The sequence below is a fragment of the Cajanus cajan genome, chromosome 6, assembly GCF_000230855.2.
Source record: "Cajanus cajan strain Asha chromosome 6, NIPB_CcT2T_4, whole genome shotgun sequence".
Classification (NCBI taxonomy): Eukaryota; Viridiplantae; Streptophyta; class Magnoliopsida; order Fabales; family Fabaceae; genus Cajanus; species Cajanus cajan.
The window spans coordinates 2,706,966-2,731,952 of NC_138522.1; the positions used below are offsets into that span (position 1 = coordinate 2,706,966).

Genomic DNA, 24,987 nt, shown 5'->3' on the forward strand with positions numbered 1-24,987 from the left:
ACAAAGATTAGTTTTTAAATTATTTTTTTTAATAAAAAGATATATAAATATCCCTATATTAATTTCTTTCAACACGCAAATATTTTTTAATTTCCTTTTTTTTATCAAGGTTTTCTTTTATACGGATAGTAAACAAAAATTATTAAAAATTTGTTTGCAGGTTTTCTAAAGTTGGATTATATTTCTTAACATTTTAGGTGATGACATTTTTCTTAATTTTTTAATTAAAATCTTTCACTCGTTATAATTTTTTTTATGAGTAATCCTTTTTTAAACATTCGATTATTTTTATCATTATTGATTATTTTTATAAATTAACACAAGATTTTTAAATGTACTTTATCTTCATTAATATATTTTTTTTTATAAATTTTTCAAAAGGTTATACATTTCTAAATTACTTTAAATTAAACACACTTAAAGTTCTCAAGTGATAAAATGTTAAAAAATAATTATATCTTATTATATAAGTAATACTAATTAATTTTTTAAGTCATTCATTATCAACCGCTACTAGAAAAATGTAATTTTTCTATAATTTTTTTTTTAAAAAATATTCGCATAATTTTTTTACAAATTTTCTTATAATAATAATTTCACAATTTTTTTTACGAATATATTTATGAAAAATAATTTACGAATATTTCTTACAAATTTTTTTATGAAAAATAATCTACAATAAATTTTTGCAAATTTTGCTACAATTTTAATGATCATAAATTTTTTTTTCATGGTAAAAATTTGTAAAAAATATTGTAAGAATTTTTTTTTTTGCAGATTTTCTTGTAAAAATAAATTCGTAAGTGATGTTTACTAAATGGTGAAAAAATTTCTCAGGTAACTTTTTCTGCGAATTTTTCTGTCAATTTTAATCCGCAAAAAAAAATATTTTTTTAAATTTATAAGTTTAATAATTAAAATATTTTTAATTAGAAAAATGTTATTTTACTAAATTATTTATAGATATATCATTATAATTAATTATAATTATAATTAAATTAAATTAAATATATAAAATTTTATAAATATGATAAATTAATGATAATGTATTTTAATTTAATGATAATTTATAAAATTTTAAAAGTAAAAGTATTTACTTGATAAAATATTATATCACTAAATTATTTATAAATATTTCATAAAAATTAGTTTTAATTAAAAATATTAATGAATTAAATATTTATTTTAATTAAATACTTCGGATGAATACAGTGTGTTCATTTGAAAGTTGAAGAATTATTGATAGAATTTGTAGTAATTTTTTTGATTTTTTTTGTAAGAAATTTTTCTGCAAAATTTCTTGCGAACAACTTTGCATGAAACTTTTTTGCGAATTTTTATTTGTAGGAAACTTTCCTGCGAGTTTTTTTCACATAAAATTTCACAGGAAATTTTTTTACGAGTTTTAAAATTCGTAAAAATATATTATCCACGAAGATATTACTTGTATATAAAATTTCGTAGAAAAATTCGTAAGAAAAGTCCCATATAATAAGAGAAATTCTAATAGTGAACTATATAGTTTCATATTTATAAATTCTTAATTTCTAAAGTTTTGATATGATTAGAATGTTACATATTTTTTAGAAATTTAATTATTTATCAATTATGTTAAATTTTATTGGTAATAAATGAACATTAATTTTAAATAATATTTTAATTTAAGATAATTTATTATATTAAAATATAAAATAACAAATGTTTTGTAAATAATTAAATAAAAAACGTTGCAAGTTGGGTAGTGAGGACCTACGTCTACTTCCATTGATGGTGCCGTACGACAGCTGACAAATTAAATTTAACGAGTCCAACCAAAAGGCGTCATTCATCAGGCCCAAAAAAAGCGAATTTAATGTTACACTTATTCAACACGCCTTGGACTCACGCAACAACATGTTTCATAGTAACTTAGTAGTAACAATGCCATCTTTTATAATGTTATGTTATTTTCACCTAGCCCACTTTTCAGTACCAAACTTTTTTTTTAGATTCCCATCAAAGATATCTCTATTAATATTCCTATTGAGAAGCATAGATTATTAAAGTGATGCTTGCTCTTTAAATGAGGTCTTTTTCTGTACATACAATTAGAAATTGAATATATGACATGTTAAAAAGTTTAATTATTTTTCAACTGTGTTAGATTATAATAATCACATAACCAAACAAATGATTGCAATAACCTGTTCTTATTAACGACTTTATTAATGTGATTTTTTCAAATGAGTTTTCAAAATTTAAGGTTTTTTAGTTGTTAGAATGTGACCAAAGAAAGGAACCAAACCAATGAGAGGAAATGAGAGAACCATCGAACAGAGAAGGGGAACAAAATTACATTGTTAGTAAATATATCAAATATACAAGTTAAATTATTTTTTCTTTTGTTTTTTTGGATAAACCAAGACTTTAAGTTGTGAGATACTTCTATGTTTTTAAAAGAAAATAAAAGAAACCAATTAGTGATCATAGAAGATTAAAGTCAATCAACTTAATTTGAGATGAGTGACGAAAGATTTACGTTTTTTAATTAATCAAGTAGTTGAGATTTAAATTCAACCTAAGAGAGATTGATTACTCATTTAAGTATCTATTAAAATTAAACTATATTAAGAGAAATTATTTGTGTGTTTGACAAAAATATTCCTTAAAAAAAAAAGAAAAAAAAAACTTAACACCTTAGGAGGCTAACTAACAACTTAACCTAACAAAATAATAGAATGACACAATTTGTAATTAATTAATCAATTCATACATTAGAGAGCATCCGGCTGCATGTGGTGCCGGCCGGTGCTGGGCTTCGGGTAGCATGTGGGATGATTTTTCTTATATATGTAAATTAAAACAAGATGAATAAATTACTAATTTGTTTAAAAGTAATTAAGTTTAATACTATTTTTTTTTACAAAATTGTAACAAACATGTGCTTCCGATGTTGTAATTTTATTTATTTTAAAATATAATATATCCTTGATTATTTATATTGAATTATTGCCTCTTAGCAATTAAGTTTAAATATGTTTGTATTTTATGTAAATGTTTTTTTTTTTTATCCTTATAAGAAATTATGTTTGATTTTTGGGTTCTTGAATGAGTAAATCAATATGCCTTTCAAATTTATGTTTGAGGAATTCTAAAGTGTCCGATTTAAGGAATCTATATTCATTAATTGAAGAATAAGGTACGCGAGTTATTATAAACTTTTAGTATTAACATTTCAATAGATATATAAAAGAAAACTTATAAGCATCAGAAAATTTCATGCTGACAAACACCATGTTCATTTCTTCAAGTAAGCAATCCTAATGAACACAACTATTATGTGGTAAATTTTTTTCACTAAATATTTAACTAATTATATATCTATAAAACTTAAATTAGAAATCAGTAATTAAATTAAAATAACTTTTAAATATTTAACATAATTACATATTTAGAATTTAAATTTGAAATTATTAATTAGATTGAAATAACTTGTTATTAGTTGTTCGTAGGCATGACAATCCAACCTGCTCTCATAGGTACCGCCCGAACCCGTCCCGATTTGGATGGGAAAAACCTGTGTTTATCAGGTTCGGGTTTTTTCCGATTGATAAAATCGGGGGCGGGGCGGGGACAGAGATGTTAATACCCACCTCGTCCCCGCCCCTGCCTCCGTACTGTCTCGCTTAATAATATAATTAAAAAATTATTTATATATATATATAAACCAAAATAAAAAATATTTATATATAAAAATTTATATTATTTTATTTTTTTTTATTTTTTTAAATTGTTCATATTTATTTAAAAGAAAAAAAAAAATTAAAAACGACGACGGGAACAAGACAGAGAAACCTGAACCCCGCCAGAGATGGGGACGAGGACCCAGATTTTACTCCTAGCGGATATTAGGAGCGGGAACGAGACGGTTTAAATTTGCGGGAATGGGAGGGGAATCTAAAGCCCGCCCGTTGCCATGCCTAGTTGTTCGACATGCTGGTTTGTAGTTTACTTTTTACATTTAATAAACAAATGCGTTTTTCAACCTGATACTAATTGATTGTTTAGTGTGATATAAAAATGAAGAATGGTAAGATATTAAGAAAAATAACATAAAAAAATACAAGAGGTGAAAAATTGATTAAGAGTGCAGCTTGAAAAAGTAGAGTAATAGTTCCTTTCCATTGTTGTGTGAAAAATGTTTTATTGGCCTTATTTATGGAGGAAAAAGTGATTGACAGTGGAGATAAATAGGGTAAAAAGTGGACTGGTGGAGACATTAAGGCAAAAAAACCAATCCCTGGCATCTCAAAACAAAATTTTAAATGAACATTTTAAATGATGGTGAGCATGTGTCCCCAGTCTACGAATTGGGTCCATCCCTATGCCTAGGCTGAGTAGATTATGGTGCAATAGGTCAAGAGTAGTCAACTGAACCAACGTGTCAAATAAAATGTTCACTTAATCTAGACTAATCGCCTCCCAAATTAAAATATTTCTCAACCAAAAAACAAAAATGAGAATGGTCCAAACATTGACCCCTTCAAAAAACACTTACTAGTAAAGTAAAACAACCATTGTGATACGAGAGTTCAACACACACACACACACTAATGTCACTCTTATAAATCATATGGAGATTCATACATATGTGAAGAACTATACTCCATATGGGTCTCCCTCTATCTTTTCTTAGTCACGGTCCAAAATTCTTGAAAATAGAATTTTATGAAATTACATTGATGAAAGCGAAAGTTGTAGTGCATTACTGCATGGATATAATTAATGGGTTTCATTTCAATATGAAAGCAGATTCAGTATATGCGGCTGATCAAAGCATCTGAGTGTGAAGGCTCCAAAATTCAAACCCAAAAGATAATTGTGATGACCATGTTTGAGTATAATAGAAAGTGGCTAGATACAATTAAACACATGGTGAGAGAAGTGAGCACTTGTATTATGGGGCAATATTAGCAGCCAAGGCTTGAAGATGATGCAGCATGCAATAATTACTCAAACAGAGCCATGCTCATGCAAGTGAAGAGACCATGAACTTTCCTTTTCTATAAGAGGTCCCACATATGCTCTCATCTCATGATTTGTGATTTGGAATTGGGACGACTCTCTGCATTTCCAAATGCTTTTGAACTCGATCTCTGATTAACATTTTCCAGGTAACATGCCACAACAAAAGCTGTGTAATTGAAGTTAGGGGTGGAAATAAGATGGACACAACATGATTTTTTGCTTAAATAAGTTTAGCAAATTTAAAATATTTAAAAGATACTATGTGCTTGGTTTGGTGATAGAAAACCATGGTAAATACAAAATCCAAGGTGAATTCACTGTATTTGTTGTTTCCAAAAATCATTGAGTTCAACCCACTATCAACTCAAACACACATTACAATAATCAGACCTACATGTTTATCGTATAGTTATATTATTTTATTTTACTTTTCTTAAAAAAATATAATGTTGACATGTAACAACAATTGCTAGTCGTGTATCAAGGAAAGAGGCGAGAAGAAAAATAGGTAAGTTAAGACTTTACAAGAGTCTAACTTAACTTGTTGATAGATATAAAACATAATCTGGTTTAAAATTTTGTTTTATAATCAGACTTTTAAATATGATATAACTTTATCCTCCAATAAATTAACTTTTTTAATTTGACCCTTTATTTGGTATTTTTATTATTATTATTTTTTTACATTTGACCTTTATGTATGTTACTATGCTTAATATTTCAAAAGATAAATAAATAAATTGTTTTAATACATCATAAAGAATTTAATATAATAATAATACTAACAAAAAATTATTATTCATAATTTGACCGATAAAAGACTTTTTGAATTTTAAAAAATTAGAAATTTTTTTTATCAAATTTAAGAACTTAAAACTAATGAATTAATCATAATCTATATTTATTATAAAGATGATATATTTTGGTAACTACCCCTTTAATCTCCACTTTTTAGTGGACTATTATACTCCTTAAAATGTAAAAAAAAAAAAAAAAATCTTATATTTTTTCTAAATAACTATATGCAACTTTTAATATTTGTTTGTGTAATTATTAAATGTACGAAGTACCTCGATCTCTCTAGTATATATTAAATAAATAAATCCTTATAAAAGTATTAATTTACTTTATTTCTAAAATATGTATGATCTAACTTGACATAATTAACTTGATTAACTTAACAAGGGCTAGATTTTCAATCTATAAGTATGATATGATAAAAAGAGAAATAAAAAGAAAAATGAGTATTGGTTAGATGTTTGAAAAATGAGATGTTAAAAAAAATCATGATCCTATTTTATAAAGTTAAGCCAATATCAAATTTTTTCCAGTCATTTCATTATTTAACAATTATACGTATGATGTCCTTAAAAAAAAATTATATGTATAATTGATTCAAAATTATCTTAACTAAATGAAATGAGGTCCTTAAAAAAAACTAAATGAAACAACAGGTTTAAATAAGATTAGTTTAGTTAATACACAATTAACATTTTTTTAATCTATGTAATGAAGGATAATATTATCTCAATTTATAATAAGTGTATATTGATCTTGAAAGATAATACTCTTTCTATTATATAATAAGTGTAAAATACATTTCTCCGTAATTTCTGATACTTCTCTTTTTTTTTTTTTTTTTTTTTTTTTTTTTTTTTTATAATACAACTTGAATAATAAGTTTTCATTTATTATTTTCTAAGCCGTTTCATTTTTTTTTGTAAAAAAAAAAAAAAACTAGTCAAACTAGCAGTAGAAAGGTAGAACTTAGAGTTAGAATACCATAGGTTATATAGTTGTGATGGCAGTTTATACATATAAAAAAGAATATTATATACGAATTTTGTTTCTTTCATTGTTTTTATTACTATTATTCGTGTAACGAACTCTAGAGCGGAGATAATTTATAGAGTCAGCAGCATCCACCTACTCATGACTGGCTCATGAAAAAAGATGGACACTGGACAGCGCACGGAATTTGTGCAGATATATTCAGAAATTTTAATGTCATTTTTTAACTTAAATTAAATGTTCTACCAAAAAGGTAAAAAGTAACTGTAGGGCAAAATAAGAGGACCGTAAATTATTATTCCAACTTTTAAAGTAATTATTTTATAACTAAAAATACTCTTATTGATAGATAAATTTATTTTGGTTGGACCTGGTCCAAATAAATTGGATATTGTTATTCATGATGGAGAGAAAAAAGGAGGGAGCGGTGACAGTGAGCATTTATGTGCAGAAAACGGAGGACACGTGTCAGAGTGAGGTGGCTGAGCGAAGTTGATGACGCGGTGAGTGACGCACGTGGGCTTGCACACGCTTTCCCCACAGTGTTGGAGCGTGTGAAGATGTAAAAGAGAAAGAGAAAACGAGTAGTTTGATTTTTAACCGAGAGAGAGAGAGAGAGAGAGAGTGACACGTAGGAGCAGAGAGTGTGAGTGTGGGCCCGCTTTCTCTTTCGAAGAAAATGCCACGTCAGTTATCCAACCACCGTCTGCCGTCCCCTCCAACTCTCTCATTCTTAGCTGTTGTTCACTCTTTTCCATTATTTCTTTCCTTTCTTCTTCTTCTTCTTCTTCCTCTCTCAACTCTTCTACGCTTCTTTTCTTCCTTCTTCCTTCCAATTCAGAACATGCCCACTTGGTGGGGTAAAAAGTCCAGCAAGACCAAGGACCATGGCGCCACCAACCTCCTTCACTTCAACTTCACCAAGCCCAACACCAACGGGCCCAGGCCCAAGAGCTTCGACGACGCCTCCTCCGGCCTCCCCTTGCCTCGCCCCGCCGACCAAACCCTCGCCTTCGGATCTGCCTCCCTCTCCGGCTCCAGCGTCAGCTCCACCGGCTCTTACGATGATCACGCTACACAGATTAATATTAATTCCTCCAAGTTCGTAATTCTTCTACATCCTTAGATTCCATTCCATTCTTTTTTAATTTTAATTTACCTTTTTTTTTTTTTTTAACCTAGCTTCTCGGGTTTGTCGTTAGCTTACTCATTCATCCGATAAACTCGCCTTTTCTCCGACCATCATTGCATACTTACTTCATTTATGGGATTCCTTTTTAGTTTTTCTTCTCCCCGTGGTTGTTTCTGTTGTTTCAATATTTCTGCCTTTTGTGGGGGTCTTCTTCTACTAGAATTGGGATTATCCGCTCCGCAAATTGTCTTTTCAAATTCTCAATTTTGCTGCTCTTCACTCATTATTTGGGGGAAAATGAAGATCTAAATCTTGATGCACATATTTGTTAAGACTAGGTCTTATATTCCTTTTTTATATGTAGCAAGTTAACTACCGGTTATCCACTCAGACCCCAGTTATGGCTTCTTAGACATCTAAATTGATTTAGGGTGAAATTTAAGCAAAATATACTCAACTTATTGTTTTTCTATGAATATTAAATGGTTGTTAATTCTAATTATGAAATATGGGACTGGGAGGCCCGAGGATGTAACTTACAATCTACATTCATTTTAGTGGGAATAGTTTAAAGAAAAGGGACACAGAGAACATGGATTGTTTAGTTTGTTTGTTTCTCCATTATGCTGCTGAACGAATCCATGTTGTTTCTTTTTGCTAGAGGGCAAGGTGATATGAAGTTCAGTGCGAGGTCAAAAAGCCCGGGTCCTGGGTCAAGAGGGCCCACCAGCCCAACATCACCTCTTCATCCAAAATTACATGTTTTGAGTCTAGACTCTCCTACAGGCAGGCAAGAAGATGGAAGGAGTGAATGTCATCCGTTGCCTCTTCCGCCAGGTTCTCCTACGAGTCCTCCTACTTCTCTTTCCAACACAAGAGCAAATGGAATGACAGAACAGACTACCGGTAGCCTTTCCAAATGGAAGAAAGGAAAGCTTCTAGGGCGGGGAACATTTGGGCATGTTTACCTGGGATTCAATAGGTATTTGGAGTTGTTTTCTATTTTCCAGTGAAGGAATTTTACTTTCAATTTTCTTTTTGGGTTTGGCTGCAACAACTTTATGTCGTGTATAATTTTCACCCCCCGAATTAAAGGAAGAACTTCTTGTGGTTTTTGCTATCAGTGATTGGAATGAGTAGGTAAATCTTTAGGTTACAAAGGAAATATCACAGTGCCAGTTGTTATTGGCAATAGAAAAAACAGGCTTTGAAGTACAACTATGTTTATGGAATGATGTCATCAGCCTTCTTTCAGAATGTACACTCTGTCCCGATGTCCATATTACGGACAAGCTACTGAAATTATATATATTCTGCTTCCTATGTTTGTTCTACCTCTCTAAGACGCTTGTGTTGCAACTTTGATAGTGATAGTGGACATATGTGTGCAATAAAAGAAGTCAGGGTTGTCTCTGATGATCAAACATCAAAAGAGTGCCTCAAACAACTTAATCAGGTAATTCTATTATCTTTCAAAGATTTATGCATGATGCCTTAAGCCTTAAGAACTGTTGCGTTGGAGTTTGTTTTGAGATGTCTGATCATCATTTAACCTGTACCATGTTCTTCATTCGATTGCAGGAGATCCATTTGCTCAGTCAGCTTTCACATCCAAACATTGTTCAATACTATGGGAGTGATTTGGTATGGCTAAAATATTCCAAGTTTTCAATCCTGTATGCCATGTAATACAAATTATAGCTGTCTGCACTTAGAGAAAGAGAGAACAAAATTGATAAATGAGATCCATTTATAAATATGTATGAGCCATGTTTGCAGGGAGAAGAAGCACTTTCTGTTTATTTGGAATATGTCTCGGGTGGTTCTATTCATAAATTACTTCAAGAATATGGGGCCTTCAAGGAGCCTGTCATTCAAAATTATACCAGGCAGATTGTGTCTGGACTTTCCTATCTTCACGGGAGAAATACAGTACATAGGTAGTTTGGTTACTCAAGAACTATTTATAACATGAAATGTGTCTTTACTCCTTTTTAGAGTATTGATAAGTTTTTATTTTTCACAGGGACATCAAAGGGGCTAACATACTTGTTGATCCTAATGGTGAAATCAAGCTGGCAGACTTTGGAATGGCTAAACATGTAAATTTATCATATGAATGCTTTAAAGAAGTTATTGCTTCCGGTAAAAATGTGAAATAAAATTTCCCAATAATCAAGTTGTAAAATTTTAAGGAGAGTGGATACTTAAAAGTGTTTCTTTTGCCCCAGCTTAATATTTTCTGTTCTATTAATATCGGAATGCCTAGTGGCAGAGATATTTCCCTTTACTCTCTTGAATGCACATGATTTCTCTCACAATTGTGCACACCTACATAGAGAATGAGATCTTGAGTGCATCTGTCTCTCACACGTGCATTGCGCTTTTCCATCTCTGTTCTGTCTTTAATATTGTAATGGTATATGTCATAAGCATATATGATGGGGTCTCTCTTGAAATGGACTAGAATTTTATTAAAAATGGTATGGGAATAGTTTTGAAATGTATAATTTTGTGTTTTGGTTGGTTTCGGATTGTGAATTCTGATTGTTCTTATCCAGATTAATGCATCTGCCTCAATGCTTTCTTTCAAAGGGAGTCCATACTGGATGGCACCTGAGGTGAAGTATTTTCCCCTTTTCACATCTTGTAATTTCTTTTGAACAAGAACATCCTTCACTCTCCTCTCTTCCACTTTAAGTTGTAATGTAACCCGATCTTTGCTTTCACAGGTTGTAATGAATACAAATGGCTATAGTCTTCCTGTTGATATATGGAGCTTGGGATGCACAATTCTTGAAATGGCAACATCAAAGCCTCCTTGGAGTCAGTATGAAGGGGTGCGATTTTGGATATTTAGAACTAGCATTTATTTGCATTTTTGTAATGAGCCTATTTGAAGAGTATGAAGGGCCAACATTGTTTTTTTATGTCTGTAATAAACAGGTAGCTGCAATATTTAAAATTGGTAACAGCAAAGATATGCCTGAAATTCCTGATCATCTCTCAAGTGAGGCAAAGAATTTCATTCAGCTATGCTTACAAAGAGATCCATCAGCGCGCCCAACAGCTCAAATGTTACTGAATCATCCCTTTATACGAGATCAGTCAGCAACGAAAGCTACAAATGTCAGAATAACCAACGAGGCTTTCCCCAACATGTGTGATGGAAGTCGGACACCGGTATAGTCCTCAATGCTAATTTATTTTATGTTGCTTTGGCATCTTGCAAGCTAATTCCTGCTTATCATGACATAATCATTGTAAAAGTGGGTTCCATTCTCATATGATTAAGATGTTCATGATGCAATCATCTTGATATTTGGGTGATTTCAGCACTTGTGGTTTTTCCACTACTGGATAACATGTGATAATGATATACATATTGCCTAAATTCGACATACTACTAATTTATTTTATGTTGCTTTGGCATCTTGCAAGCTAATTCCTGCTTATCTTGACATAATCATTGTAAAAGTGGGTTCCATTCTCATATGATTAAGATGTTCATGATGCAATCATCTTGATATTTGGGTGATTTCAGCACTTGTGGTTTTTCCACTACTGGATAACATGTGATAATGATATACATATTGCCTAATTTTGACATACTGGGTTGTTGTCTATGCCAAAGTGCTATAATACTATGTCGGGATTTTATCTCAGTCTGTTTAGGTCTTTTTTGCTGTATGTATTATATAGCTCAACTTTACATGTTTAGTATTATCAATTTAAAATAATAGATTGTAAATATGTAGTAACCATATAGATGAAGTGGTTTCTTCAAATCACTTGTTGCAAATTGGCAATGAAGTATGCTTTGTTTTTTTATTGTCTAGAGTTAGTTGTTAAGCACTGATGATACATTTTACAATCAGGTAAGGTAGAAAAAAAACGATGATTGTCTTAGGTGTGTTTTGGCGGTTATGTTTGTGTATATTATTAATAGGCTACTTACATTTCCTTTGGAATTTGACAATATATATATGTTGCGATTTTGAAGTTGCAGTGTCTGAAATCCATTTGAATGGCCAGTGTTGAGCTGGGGTTAACTTCCTCTTTATTTAACTTGCTTTACAGCCAGCTTTAGAGTATTCCAGTAGAAGAAGTTTAACTTCACTGGATGGAGATTATGCAACAAAGCCAATTCCTGTAAACCCACGAGCAGCAAGGAGTCCAAGGTTAAACATTTGGCCTTTCTCTTATTGCGGCATGGTTATGTATCTCTATGTATATGCTAAATCATTTTTATGCTATTGGATTGACTTGCTATTGTAACTTCCTTGTTCAGAGATAACACGAGAATGATCACCTCTTTACCAGTATCTCCCTGTTCAAGTCCAATGCGACAGTACGGGCCAGCACACAAGAGCTGTTTACTTTCACCTCCTCACCCAACTCACGCAATGATGGGACAAAATACCCTCCCGTCATATCCAATGAGATCAAATGCTACATTCACTCTTGATCCTTTCCATGAAACATCTTTTTACAAAGCCCACACACCAGGTGGATCCCCAAGAACAAGACGCATTTGAGTTGCTGATTGTAAATACCTCTAAAATCTTTTTGGTTTCCCCGGCATGCATGCCTTGTGGTCTGGCTGAACTCCAATCCGCACTCTCATAGTACGAACTCTATCTAAAGGATTTTGGTCAATTCTTTTATGCATGAGAACTAAACAACGGTACAGTACAAGTGAGGTGTAGGAGCTCTTGATGCAGGGCAGGCATTGAAATGGGGACACCGTGCTGCTTGTAACAATTTATTGATTACTGTAAATGCAAGGTGTTTACTGTTTGTAGTAACGCATATTTTGTATATTGTTAGTTCATGACAGGAGAAAAAGAGCAATTTTTCATACATACTCTTTCTCTTTTTTAAATTATGTATTTTTATCCGAGAATGATACGTGTTTATGGTGTGGAACTCGGTTCCGGTTCCAAACCAGCCAGAATGATGGGCTTGAAAGTTGAAAGAGCCAGCGAGTCCTGAATGTCCAAAATATAAATTGGAAGCAATTTTATTATTGCGCATTGTACTCGGATTATTTCTTGCAATCAAATAATTTTTCTTTACTGTACTGCTACATATTATAATGTAGTTAGCCGACTTTTTTTTTTAATATTTTTTTTATACTTTATCAACTTAGATGACAGATCCCGAATAACCGACGATTGTGCATAATCAGGATAAAGCTTTTTAAATATGTTTGTCATAACATTTTTCATATTAAATGTTTATTATATATAAAGTTCATATATATTTTCAGTCCATGTAAAAGGAATTAGTTTTGGTTGCAACTTTTTTTTTTCTATTAATTTTTTTTCTATATAATTTAAGATTATTATTTTTGATTTATATTGTTATATTATGTTAGTGTATGATATATCTAAGTTTTTTTATAATAAATATTATTTATCTTCTTTAAAATTATTGTTAAGAATTAAAAATAATGATTTTAAATTTTAGAAGGATAAAAAATTAAATAAAAAATATATTTTTTTAAAATTAAAATATAAATTTGTTTATTTTATATAGATTAAAAATATATTTAAGTTAATAATTTATATTGTAACAAAATATTATTATTGATAATTTATTTTAAAATATTAAAATTTAATTATAAATAAAAATTAAAATAAATAAGAAGCTAGTTTTTTTAAAAAAAAACTCTTTCATGTAAGAAAAATATTTTAAAACATTTGAATAAAATAAAAATCTCTAAAAATACTCATTCATATTTAATATATGGGATAAATATAATAAATCTTTATATTGCGATTACATTTTAATTAAATTAATAAGATATATTCTAATATTAAATGAGAATAATATAGTTTATTTATTTATAAATGTGTATTTATTACAAATTTTAATTACAATATAATTTATATATTAAATTTTTTATAAAATTTAATTACATAAAAATATGCATTTTTCTTAAAAAATTAAACATAATAAAATACAAACACATTCATATTTAAGTTTTAATAATAATCAATTTTAAGGATTAATAATATATTAATTATCAGTAAATTGCAAATCGTTTTATAAACAAGTTTGTGAAGTTCTATAATTAAAGTCATAAGAATGATTTTAGATCGATTCATAGTCCTATTAAATTAATTTTACGATTTATTTACTTTAATTAGAAGAGCCAAATTTGATTTTAAACATTCACGTTGAAGATTCCGCGGGAAGCTTTCTCGTCTTTGAAGAAAGCTCCGCAACTGTGATACGCATCACACCCAAATTCACATTCTAGGGTTACAAAAATTGGAATCTGAAACCCGAGTTCAAGGTTTTCGTTCTCACCTTTCGATAAACAATTCAACCAGAAGAGAAGATGGTTACGGTTAGGAGTTGACGGTGACGGAAGAGAGAAGAGAAGATGCCGATCGAAATGCCGAAGGGGTTACCGTTCTCGGTGGACACGTGGACTCCGTCGTCGTCGAAGAGACACCATTTCCTCACACACGCTCACAAAGACCATTCCTCTTCCATCGCTTCACACTCTTTCTTTCCGATTTACTCTACTCGTCTCACCAAAACGCTTATCCTTCAACAATACCCTCAGCTTGATGCTTCCTTGTTTCTGGACGTAGAAGTAGGTCAATCCTTCATCGTCGATGACCCCGCCGGAGCCTTCACTGTCACCGCTTTTGACGCCAATCACTGCCCTGGTACTACTTGCTTCAATTATTTATCTATATTTGTTTTTTCATTCAACTATCTGCGTGTTTGGATTCACATCTATAATCATTAAAATCTGGCTAATGTGATTTTGGATGTATGTTCGCCTTTAAAAAAAAAAAAATTATTTTGAGGAAATGGTAGTGTGTTTGTGTAATATTCAAAAAATGATTTTTATTTTTCATATTTCATGGTGATACCATTAAAAATGTAGAAAAGATTATTTGTTATTTTTCCTTCAATATGAACAAATAATTGATTACTTCTCACCATGAAGTAAATCTAAACATACTACATTTCCATGTCCAAAATTGATTTTGAGGCGAAGTAACTTTATAATGTGGTTTGGATAACTGCCGAGAATCAATTCTACTCCCTCAATCATAGTGATACCATGAAAGAGTATATGCAACTATTTGTTGTTTTGCCTTCACTGTGAAAAAATAATTGATTATTTCTCATCATGAAGTCAATCCGAACATATTGTTGGATAGATTTTGTGCTGATTAAAAATCTTTATAGGGTGAGTTTTACTATTGACTTGCTTTCAGAAGAAAAGGATCAAAACATAAATCACATCATTTCAAAATTAATTTTAATCAAAATTAATTTGGTAAACGCTTATCGAATCATATGCATTGTAGACCATTTATGGTTGGAGAAGGTGCACATCATCATTATTATTGTGTTTGCTTAGGACAAAGATTCATTTGGTTTATTCTGTTTGGAATGCATTGTTCAGGGGCGGTGATGTTCTTATTTGAAGGCAAATTTGGTAATATTTTGCACACGGGAGATTGCAGGCTCACTCCTGAGTGTTTGCTCAACTTACCTGACAAGTATGTTGGGAGGAAAGGGAAAGAGCCGCGATGCCCTCTTGATTGTGTTTTCTTAGACTGTACATTTGGCAATTTCTCTCAGGAGATGCCTAGCAAGCATTCTGCTATTCAACAGGTACCTTTTCACTCTACCTGAGACTAAATCCCCCTCGTTTTTTTTGTTATGTTTAGTTTTGTGCTAGAAGGGATAGCTGTATTTTTTAGATGACCACCTTGGTTGTAGTAAGTTGCTTGTATTGTATTGTCTATCGAGATAATCTGGTTAGTTGTGTAAAGCATTAGCCAAGGTTTTAAAAAGCAGCCCGCAATTACAATTGAAATATCAAGATTTTTAGGTTTTTCTTTGTGATTGCATTGCAAGTTGCAACCACAATTGCATTTGCATCGGCCACAATTCTCTGTAATTTTCTGCAATATTATGGATTGCAACTAAATCTTAACCATGACTGGGACCACAATTTAAAACCTTGGCATAAAATTCTTCCCTCAATCGTGAAATAGTGATAAGCAGCAAAACTTGTTGAAAAATGGGGTATGATTACTCTTCTTTTGGGAACTCAACACTGTATGTTTAGGATATGATATTTTATCACCGAGTATCTTTGTACAATTTTTGGGTTAATTGTATGTTGTGCATGGGCATTTTGTGCATGTGACAGTTTGGTAACAATATCGTTCAGTTTCCAGCTTCATAGTTAATGCCTTCAACCTCAAGTCTTTCCAATTTTCAGCCCATACTATTTATGCATGCGGAAACTTAAATGTGTTACAACTTTTTTTGGGCGGGGGGAGGTTCTTAAATTCCAGCTTACTATATTTGTGTTTTTTCTTGTACCCATTCCGAACTTTCTATGTATCAGTGGGTTCATTTTACTGGTTTTATTAATTGATTCCATCATTTTGCAATGTCATTATCGAATTATGAATAACAATAGTTCCGTCTCAAAGTTCAGCTTACGGAAATACGAAACAGGTTATTAATTGTATATGGAAGCATCCTGATGCACCGACAGTGTACCTAACCTGCAACATGCTTGGCCAGGAAGAGATCCTTGTTAATGTGTCCCAAACTTTTGGAGCCAAGATATATGTTGATAAAGCCAAATATGCAGAGTTTTTTACGAATCTAGCACTTATCGTGCCTGAAATCCTATGTGAAGATCCAGCTTCTCGTTTCCACTTGTTTGATGGATCTCGAAGACTATATGAAAGAGCAGAAGCAAAACTGATGGAGGCCAAGGCAACTCTCCAATCTGAGCCTCTCATTGTCCGTCCTTCTGCACAGTGGTATGCTTGTGAAGAAAAGTTCTCAGATGTTGAAAACACTAGAAAAAAGAGGATGGATGAAGCAGTTAAGGATCAGTTTGGTGTCTGGCATGTCTGTTACTCAATGCACTCATCCAAGGAAGAATTGGAATTGGCACTTCAACTTCTTGCACCTAGGTGGGTTGTTTCAACAACCCCCAGCTGCAGGGCTATGGAACTAGATTATGTAAAGAAACACTGTTTTAATTCTAAAGGAGCTCTAAATAAATCTATGTGGAAGCTTCTGGATATGACGTTGGAAACATCTGATGAGTTTGGTACATTGGTCAAATCTGTGAGCTGTAATCCTGTTCTTGAAGAAACCCTTCAGTCTTGTGTGCAAACTCAATCACCAGTCAAACAGTCCACCGAAGCTAAAACACTGAAAGAATTGATTCTTGACAAAAGCTTGCCTATCACGTTATTTGGAAGAGCCAGGCTCAGTCTCCAAGATGGTGGCTTTTCACGAGGAGAGTGTAATATGTTGCCTGTTAATGTCCCTTCCCAAACAGTTTCGAGTGATGCACGACAAGAATTCTTTAAAGATCCGGAGGATGCTGAAGTGAAGTTGAGTTCACCGGAAAGAAAGAATGAGTTACACCAAGTGGAGACGTATCAGCAATCTGAGGTTCTGGAGGACACAAGAGTTCATAAGAGTGCCTCTTATCTAAATAATGGATCTTCAGGCTTGAGTGCAAGTGTCAGGAAGTTGTACAGGTCAATGAATGTTCCTGTGCCTAAACCTCTTCCCTCCTTAGTGGATCTTATGAATTCCCATAAACGTACCAAGAGGGGAATTAATTATTAATCTTGCTTTTCTTCTGTTATCTTTGGTTTGCCATCCTTGGAGATGTCCATGCACCTTGATCTTTTTCAAACCACCATATTTGTTACTAGGGAACTAGAAAAGCAGCAGCAAGGTGGAAGGGAAGAATTTGCAGGACTGTTAGGTGTTGTCAAACTTAAACAATTCTGGCATAATCCTTGTTTTGAATAAGAGATGCATCAAAAGATGCTTCGTACTGAGGAAATAGAATGTGGGATAGCTCATTCAAACATTGTTTATCAAATTTTACACATACTCGCAAGGTTGGGGCCTGACAAGGAGCAGCAGAAGTCAAGCACCAAGCTTTTATGCCCATGGAAATGGTGAATAGCTACAATACCTTTTTTATTTTTATTTTTAAATTATTTTTAAAGATAGTTACAATATTCTGTATACAGTTTATTGAAGAGATCAGTTCAACCTTTTTGACATAGAAATACATTGTATTGCTGCAACCGTACCAAAACATTATGTTTTATTGCTTCGTTTTACTTGTGCTAATAAAGTGCACTTGCAAATTGATTCTCATATCTCATCAACTTGCAAATGATTGCTCTTGCTGTGTATCGGATGTTTAATCTTAGGAGCTATTTGATTTAAGAAAATATTTTATGTTTTTATTTTTATTTGTAAAAGTGCTCCATTCTTTTCATTTTGTTTTGTGTTTTCAAAAGTTTAAAAATGTTCCCTTGTTTTCATTTTCCATTTTCATAGTTTTGAAATAAAGTGGTACTTTGGTAATTAAATGTGAAATAAAAAATAAAAACAATTTTTTTTTTCAAATCAAACGACCATTTATCCTTATTAAAAATTACGAATAGCCACAAATGCACATTCATCACAAAACTTCGAAGTACTCTGCACTAAAGATGGGGTACAGTCTCAGATGGTGTTTCAAACCCGGCTTCTTGAATTATACTCTTGTAACATCAGGAAAACAATGAGTTATATAGCAATCTTGTGCGCCCCAACTGTAGGTCATAGCCTCTCATAGTTGAGCTTCTCTGACTGCAAGGGAAGAAAGAAAGAGTGAGGTAACTTTGCACTTTTAACAAACACCTAAAATAAAAAAGAAAAACGTGTTATGTTTGTAGAGAAATATGCTAATTTCCGTTAGATTTCATTTACTACAGTACCATGAAAGGGAATCAATTGCTACCAAGCAGAACACTGGCTCAGTTAATTAGACACAAAATAAGCCAGATACAAGTCAAAACTCAGTTAAACAAGCTCAGGTTGGTTAGGCTTTTGCTTAAGCCAATCCTGTAAGTTTACTTAGTAGTAACAAATAGTAGCTGCAATTGGAACAAGTTAAACAGTACCTTGATAAGCATGTACGTAGGAAGCCAAGCTGGAGCAGTGGGTACCCCTACCCACGCAACCTATCAATTAATCACGAGTTTTGCTCAGCATAAGACATTAAAATGTAGTAGTAGCACTAAACAACTTTTTCATATTTGGAACTGGAATAAAGTACATATGTCAAGCCGTCAATTGTTATCTGCTTAACTTTGCTTGATGTACAGATCATCATTGGCATCGTAAAAAGAGAGATAGTTTTGATTCTTGCAGTCGTCTCTCATTTATTAGAACATCGGACAGACTTATTATCATTATTGTTTAAATATCACGTATTCTATGAAACCATGATGAGAATCAGATGGATATAAGTTACTTACAAGTGCATGCTCTCCTGTTTCAAATATACGCATATCCAGTACCTAGAAGAGTTTCATATCTTGAGTTAGATAAACAAAACCTCCGCATTCAAAACGAGTTCGACATGCTTTGCTATTTACCTCACCACGGTCTTCATAAATGTAGTCCAATCCTTTGTAATAAGGTGGGTGCCCAACAGAAAGATACTGAAATGATTAAACTTGAACACGTCAGTGTTCACAATTGAACTAAACCAAACCAACAATAATATGAGAAATCATTGTCCTTACGTTGACGCTATTGAGATATTTCTCCTTGTCCACCCTCACAATCTGACCTTTCTTCACTGCCCATAAACAAAAACCACAAACAATGATGAAAAAAAGAGTCTTTTTAATTAGTTGAATTTGAATGATTGGTTGACTCACTGGAATAGACAGGTTTCTTGGGAATCTTAGGTGCAGCAGCAGCACTTGAAGACTGAGCATTGGATGTCCCTTCACTCTTACTCTCTGGGGTCTCTCCTTCACCACTTTGCACTGCACGAATCAATGGAAAATTAGCGCTTTTTCTTCCCAAAGTTTGCTTGAAGCGAGGAAGGCAAGGGAAGGAGGTGTAGGAGAGTGTCACAGAGAACGCCATGAAGACTCAGAGAAACACAATGCCACGTGTCTCCCACAATGTTTTACATATACTAGAGATAAGAGGATGACACACTTTCATTTAGGACCAAAAAACATGACTAATCAAAGAATGCCACGTCATTAGGAAGAGGACTCAAGTGTCAATCTATGAAAAGTTTCGACCAGCTTAGGAATTTCATCCCAACGTTAAAACGGTCGCGTTGAAGAACTATCGACGAGGGAGGGCTATGAATCTCTCCATGAAAAGTCTTGTTGCTCCGCTTCATGCCTCAGTTCCCGCTACAACTACCAGGTTCTATCACTTTCTGTGTTTTTTTTTTTAATTTTTATTTTTTCACTTTTCAGTTGGGCATTTTATCGAACACCTTTTGTTTTGAGATTTTCAGGAGCTGCAGGGCGGAGAATTTTGCAATTAAAGGGCGTAATCTGAGATTCTCATTCACCACGAGGCAAACAAAAGATGTAGAGGTTCTTAGGGATTGTTCGATTCGCATTCCTTGCGGGGAATTTTGGATGCTTCTCGGACCCAATGGGTGTGGAAAATCTACCCTCTTGAAGGTATTATCAGAATTCAGAAGAAAGTTTTTTTGTTTTTGTTTTTTGTTTTCTGTGGTGTAGTATGTCTTGTAATGTAATCATGTGCCTGGTTTGCAGGTTTTGGCTGGTCTCTTGACTCCAACTTCTGGAACAGTGTACGTGAATGGGCCTAAAAGTTTCGTTTTCCAGAATCCAGATCATCAGGTTTTTTCCCTGTCTCAAATATTATTACTTTTTGTGCCTGTACTTAGTTCAATGCTATCTTTCTTTTAAGTCTGTTTGGGCTTTGATTTAGCCATGTCCAAATGGTTGATAGATATTAGAATAGATACATTCCATCTGCCCTCCTCTGGGATGAGGAGGAGTCTGCTGTTCCAATCTTGAATGTTTTAACCAGCAAAGTAACAGTTATGGAAATGTGTACTTGATGCCTCTAAGTATGGAATATTCCAGAAATGTACTTACTTTATTTGTAAGGCTCGGATTGAGGTGGTTAGAGTGAGTAACTGCTAAGACACTTGAGCATGACTATGTAGTAATCTCATAAGGTGTGAGAGCCTCTAACTATGGAATATTCTGGAGTTCCTAGCATGCATGATGTGAGCAGGCAACAGGAATGTTCTTCCCCAGGTGTAGGGAGCACCGTGGATGCTGGCCAATGACTTAACACTTAACAGGCTTTTAGTGGGCTTCCGTTGGCTCGACTCTAAGGTTATCAATTGCAGATGGCAGAAGGCCAAAATTCTGCCATAAACACGCCATTGTGACGTATGGTGCTGCCATATCTGGTCTCCCCTCACAAATTGGCTATGGCAGAGGAGAGGTCACAAAACTCCACGTTATAACAGTTATTTAACAACATTGCTTCAGTCCAGCAATGATTTGAGTGTGAGGGTCTGCTCTTGGTCAGATTCTACCAGGTTAGGCCCAGCAAAGTAGACCTAAAACAGGCGTTAACAAAAAGGTTAAATCTTTTGGGTCTATGATTGAAAAAGGAAAATCATTGGAATTGTTTTCTGTGAGAAAGAAAATATAAGCTAAAATTTGTTTTTGGATTATTTCAAATTCAAAGATGGAAGCCTCGTCAGATTGAGAGTCACACTGATGTACTAATCAGAAACGTAGTTCAATGCTTTTTCATCAGTTATCTTGCTAATACTGCTATGCTGTTTGTTGACTTCATTTGTAATATGTTTCTGATAGAAGAATAAGTTATCAGTGCAAACTGCAAAGTGCAATTGACCTGCCTTCCAACTAATTTTCAAGCAAATTTTGAGGCAATTTCCAACCTCTCCTTATGCCTTAACTTTTTGCTAGAAGACATTCCTAATGGCAGATTGGCTGTAACTGTTTCCATACTTCATATTGCCATTGCCACTGTGCCGACTTGGCGACTACTACTAGTACCCTGTCAGCATTCTAGATTTGAGATTTGATTGCTGTTGCTTGATTTTCTTTAGTTGTTTGTTCTATAGAAGCATGCCTTGTTTTTCCTTTGCATCTCAATGGGTAACAAATGATGCTTCGCTTTTCCATTCTGTTTTTCTTGTTAACAATGCTGTTTAGTTTTCATAGACTAGAAATTTTATAGAAATATTTAGGCAAAACTTACTGAAGTTAGCTCAACAAATTAAAGTCTTGCATCAGACTGAATATGGCAACTAAAGTGGAAAAGAAAGCAGACTGTTATTTTGGTGCATGCCATGTTGGGAGATCTCATCTCCATATTTTCCTTCTAAAGTTTTCCTTCATGTCAGAGCATGGTGAATTTGCTTGATTTCTTTGTTCTCTACGTGGTTATCAATAACAGAGTTCTATTAGCACAGTGCTCTCTAATGAATTTGAATAATTTGATTATGTATACATTTACTAAAACATACTTCAATCTAATCTCAATGTTTTATTTTGATCTTCTAATCTAATCTTCATGTTTGCTGATACAACTATTGCGATTTTCACTTTTCTGAAAAGCATATTGCTTTTCTCTTTTGACAGTGTATTCTTGCAGTTTCTTTATCCATTCACATTGTCAAAACATTAATCTCATTTGTTATGTTCAAAACATAAATAAGCTTTGTTTTATTCAAAATCAAGTAATGACAAGGACAGCCAACAATATATAACCATCTCAAAAATATTATACAACGTATCAGTAGCAATATATAGCCATCAGCTCAATTAAAAATAAAAACAGAAAGTTAATATGCTAAGTAGGTACTAAACAAAATAAAATAAACATTAACAGCAACAATCGCTTATAGTCAACAATATGAAAATAAAAAACCTGAATTTGTTATCATTCTGTAATAACTGAAAAGGATCTACTGAAATGTTACTGCTTGAACCCATCAAATGTATATAATCAGACTGTCAAGTGTAAAGCCTTACATTTGTTGCAGGTGGTGATGCCTACTGTAGATGCCGATGTTGCATTTGGTCTCGGTAAGATCAATTTGACCAATGATGAAGTCAGATCTAGGGTGTCAAGAGCTTTGCATGCTGTAGGTCTGTCTGACTACATGAAGGTATGAGAGACGACACGTTGAACACAAGCAACTGCGTCAATTATTTACAGTAAATGAGCTTTCCTTTTGTTGCAATATTCAGAGATCCGTCCAAACTCTGAGTGGTGGTCAGAAACAGAGGGTTGCCATTGCTGGTGCTCTTGCAGAAGCTTGTAAAGTTCTGTTGTTGGATGAGCTCACAACATTCTTAGATGAAACTGACCAGGTAATCTTTGAATTGTGTGATGTTATATGCTTTATCATGTCATATTTGTTGAAAAATCATGAAGATTGAGATCCTGAAATAGCTGGAAACGATAATTTTTTTATCCATAGGAATAACAATTGAATTTAAGACCCTGTACATATTATCTTAATTCCTTACCATTTACAAAATACCAATAGCAATCACTTATCCTTCTCTCTCTTTCTTTCTACACATTGTTTTCTCTATGTATGCCTTTTATCTGCATCTGACACATTCACACCGACAGAAAACAATGTTGTTGGGGCAGAATCCATTTTTTTGCTTTCTTACATCTGAATATCTTGCTCACAGTTGAATTTTTTCTTGTTAGTAAATGTGAAAGTTTTTGTGCAAGTCCAACACTTCTTGATAGATGGTTTGTGCTTTTCATGTAAGGTTGGAGTTATCAAAGCTGTTAGGAACTCTGTGGATACCTCTGAAGAAGTTACCGCATTATGGGTCACCCATCGTTTAGAAGAACTAGATTATGCAGATGGTGCCATCTACATGGAGGACGGGAAAGTTGTTAAGAAAGGAGATGCTGCTAGCATTAGGAGTTTCATTGAGGCCAGGCAGTCAGCCTATATTAACCTGATTAATTCTTAAAACAAATTTTTTTTTTTTTGTTTCTGAAGAAGTTTCCCGTTAGCCATTGAAACTAAACTCACATGATTAGAGGGTTACATGGTAGTATATCATTTTGTTTTCTTCTTTCAAAAAATCTCAAATAAGGAGAACAATTATTTAAATTACAATTTTTTCTGCTCCTTTTGTAGTTCAAATTCTTGTATATGATGCTGAAGGGTTACTCAAATCATTTTGGTTCGGTGTAATCAAATCGAAGAGATGTAAAGTTTTGAGCAAATTATATTCAGTGAATACAGATTTAATACACAATATAAAACGTTGGTCGTTAGATGAAAATTGAACAGGACACAATTGTTGCTGAAGTGAGTGCACGGGTTCTCAATTGTATCATATCTGAATCTGAATTCATGTTTTTTCATTTGTTCCATTCAAGTCATTTACCTCCCATCAATTCATGGGTATCCCTTGAAATTTGTCTATTGGAGTTTTGTTTCCTCTAAAATATATTGAAACAAGGGGAGATTTCAGAGTGTTACTTGCAAACATAAATAAGAGTTCAATACAAATTAGTTCTATAAGCTCGACTTGTATTAACTTAATAAAGTTGATGAATAAGACCAAATTAACAATATTTTTTCAGGTTTTATTATTTGATTATTCTGCCAATCCTAACTGGTCACGATTCACACAGCTGGGTTATTATTTTATTAAAATGAAAAATATCTTAAGGTTGCTGACAGGTCTCATCTGCCGGCTGCTACTATTGAAAGGTTGCCATACATCAATATCAAATAGTTAGTGAAACATTGCCTCACGATTCTTTATATTTTTAGTTGAAGCGTAACTGAAATATTAGGAAAAGTCCACTAACATTAAAAAAAAAAAAACATTTGAAAATTTAGTTTGCGTTCACAAGTGCCACTAAAAGTTAGTGGATACTTGCTGATACTTCTGGTTTTGAATATACTCGTTTTGGATTTCGTTTTTGGGGTCAAACATCTTACAATTCTCAAGTGGCAACTAACCCTAGCATTGTTTTTTTCAGCACATCTCATTTTCTTCGTTGGTAGATAACTAGTCTTATACCATACATGCTATATAACCTATAGGTCAGCTACATAATAAGTTGCATAATTTTTTGCTATGAATGCTAATGAATAAAAAACAAAATGATTCCCCCCATTGGTTTATTCCACAATTGTCCCCTGAAAA

General features: G+C 32.8%; 4 protein-coding genes across 5 annotated transcripts; 3 read left to right on the forward strand and 1 right to left on the reverse strand.

The window, feature by feature from the left end:
* The first annotated feature begins 7,462 nt into the window (after window positions 1-7,462).
* On the forward strand, window positions 7,463-13,008 carry LOC109807768 (mitogen-activated protein kinase kinase kinase 3). Its single transcript, XM_020370384.3, has 11 exons — window positions 7,463-7,899; window positions 8,592-8,912; window positions 9,299-9,386; window positions 9,512-9,574; window positions 9,710-9,870; window positions 9,957-10,032; window positions 10,492-10,551; window positions 10,663-10,770; window positions 10,877-11,113; window positions 12,011-12,111; window positions 12,222-13,008. The coding sequence occupies exons 1-11, from the start codon at window positions 7,478-7,480 to the stop codon at window positions 12,466-12,468; spliced, it is 1,884 nt and encodes a 627-aa protein (XP_020225973.2). The 5' UTR covers window positions 7,463-7,477; the 3' UTR covers window positions 12,469-13,008.
* A 1,090-nt stretch (window positions 13,009-14,098) lies between these two features.
* Window positions 14,099-18,131, forward strand: LOC109807543 (DNA repair metallo-beta-lactamase family protein). 2 transcript variants are annotated; one of them, XM_020370086.3, is made up of 3 exons: window positions 14,099-14,616; window positions 15,369-15,580; window positions 16,439-18,131. In XM_020370086.3, the coding sequence occupies exons 1-3, from the start codon at window positions 14,325-14,327 to the stop codon at window positions 17,576-17,578; spliced, it is 1,644 nt and encodes a 547-aa protein (XP_020225675.1). In that variant the 5' UTR covers window positions 14,099-14,324; the 3' UTR covers window positions 17,579-18,131. The 2 variants fall into 2 exon arrangements, with proteins under 2 accessions (XP_020225675.1, XP_082932630.1); XM_083076504.1 differs by having other exon boundaries at window positions 16,508-18,131.
* A 354-nt stretch (window positions 18,132-18,485) lies between these two features.
* NDHO (NAD(P)H:plastoquinone dehydrogenase complex subunit O) lies at window positions 18,486-19,937 on the reverse strand. Its single transcript, XM_020373212.3, has 6 exons — window positions 19,684-19,937; window positions 19,546-19,601; window positions 19,396-19,461; window positions 19,276-19,317; window positions 18,919-18,978; window positions 18,486-18,604 (listed from the first exon to the last, which is right to left on the reverse strand). The coding sequence occupies exons 1-6, from the start codon at window positions 19,895-19,897 to the stop codon at window positions 18,575-18,577; spliced, it is 468 nt and encodes a 155-aa protein (XP_020228801.1). The 5' UTR covers window positions 19,898-19,937; the 3' UTR covers window positions 18,486-18,574.
* A 94-nt stretch (window positions 19,938-20,031) lies between these two features.
* Window positions 20,032-23,969, forward strand: ABCI10 (ABC transporter family protein). The gene is made up of 6 exons (XM_020373211.3): window positions 20,032-20,191; window positions 20,286-20,457; window positions 20,554-20,640; window positions 22,836-22,961; window positions 23,044-23,166; window positions 23,584-23,969. Exons 1-6 carry the CDS (start codon window positions 20,127-20,129, stop codon window positions 23,791-23,793), a joined length of 783 nt encoding a protein of 260 aa, XP_020228800.1. The 5' UTR covers window positions 20,032-20,126; the 3' UTR covers window positions 23,794-23,969.
* The last annotated feature ends 1,018 nt before the right edge of the window (window positions 23,970-24,987 follow it).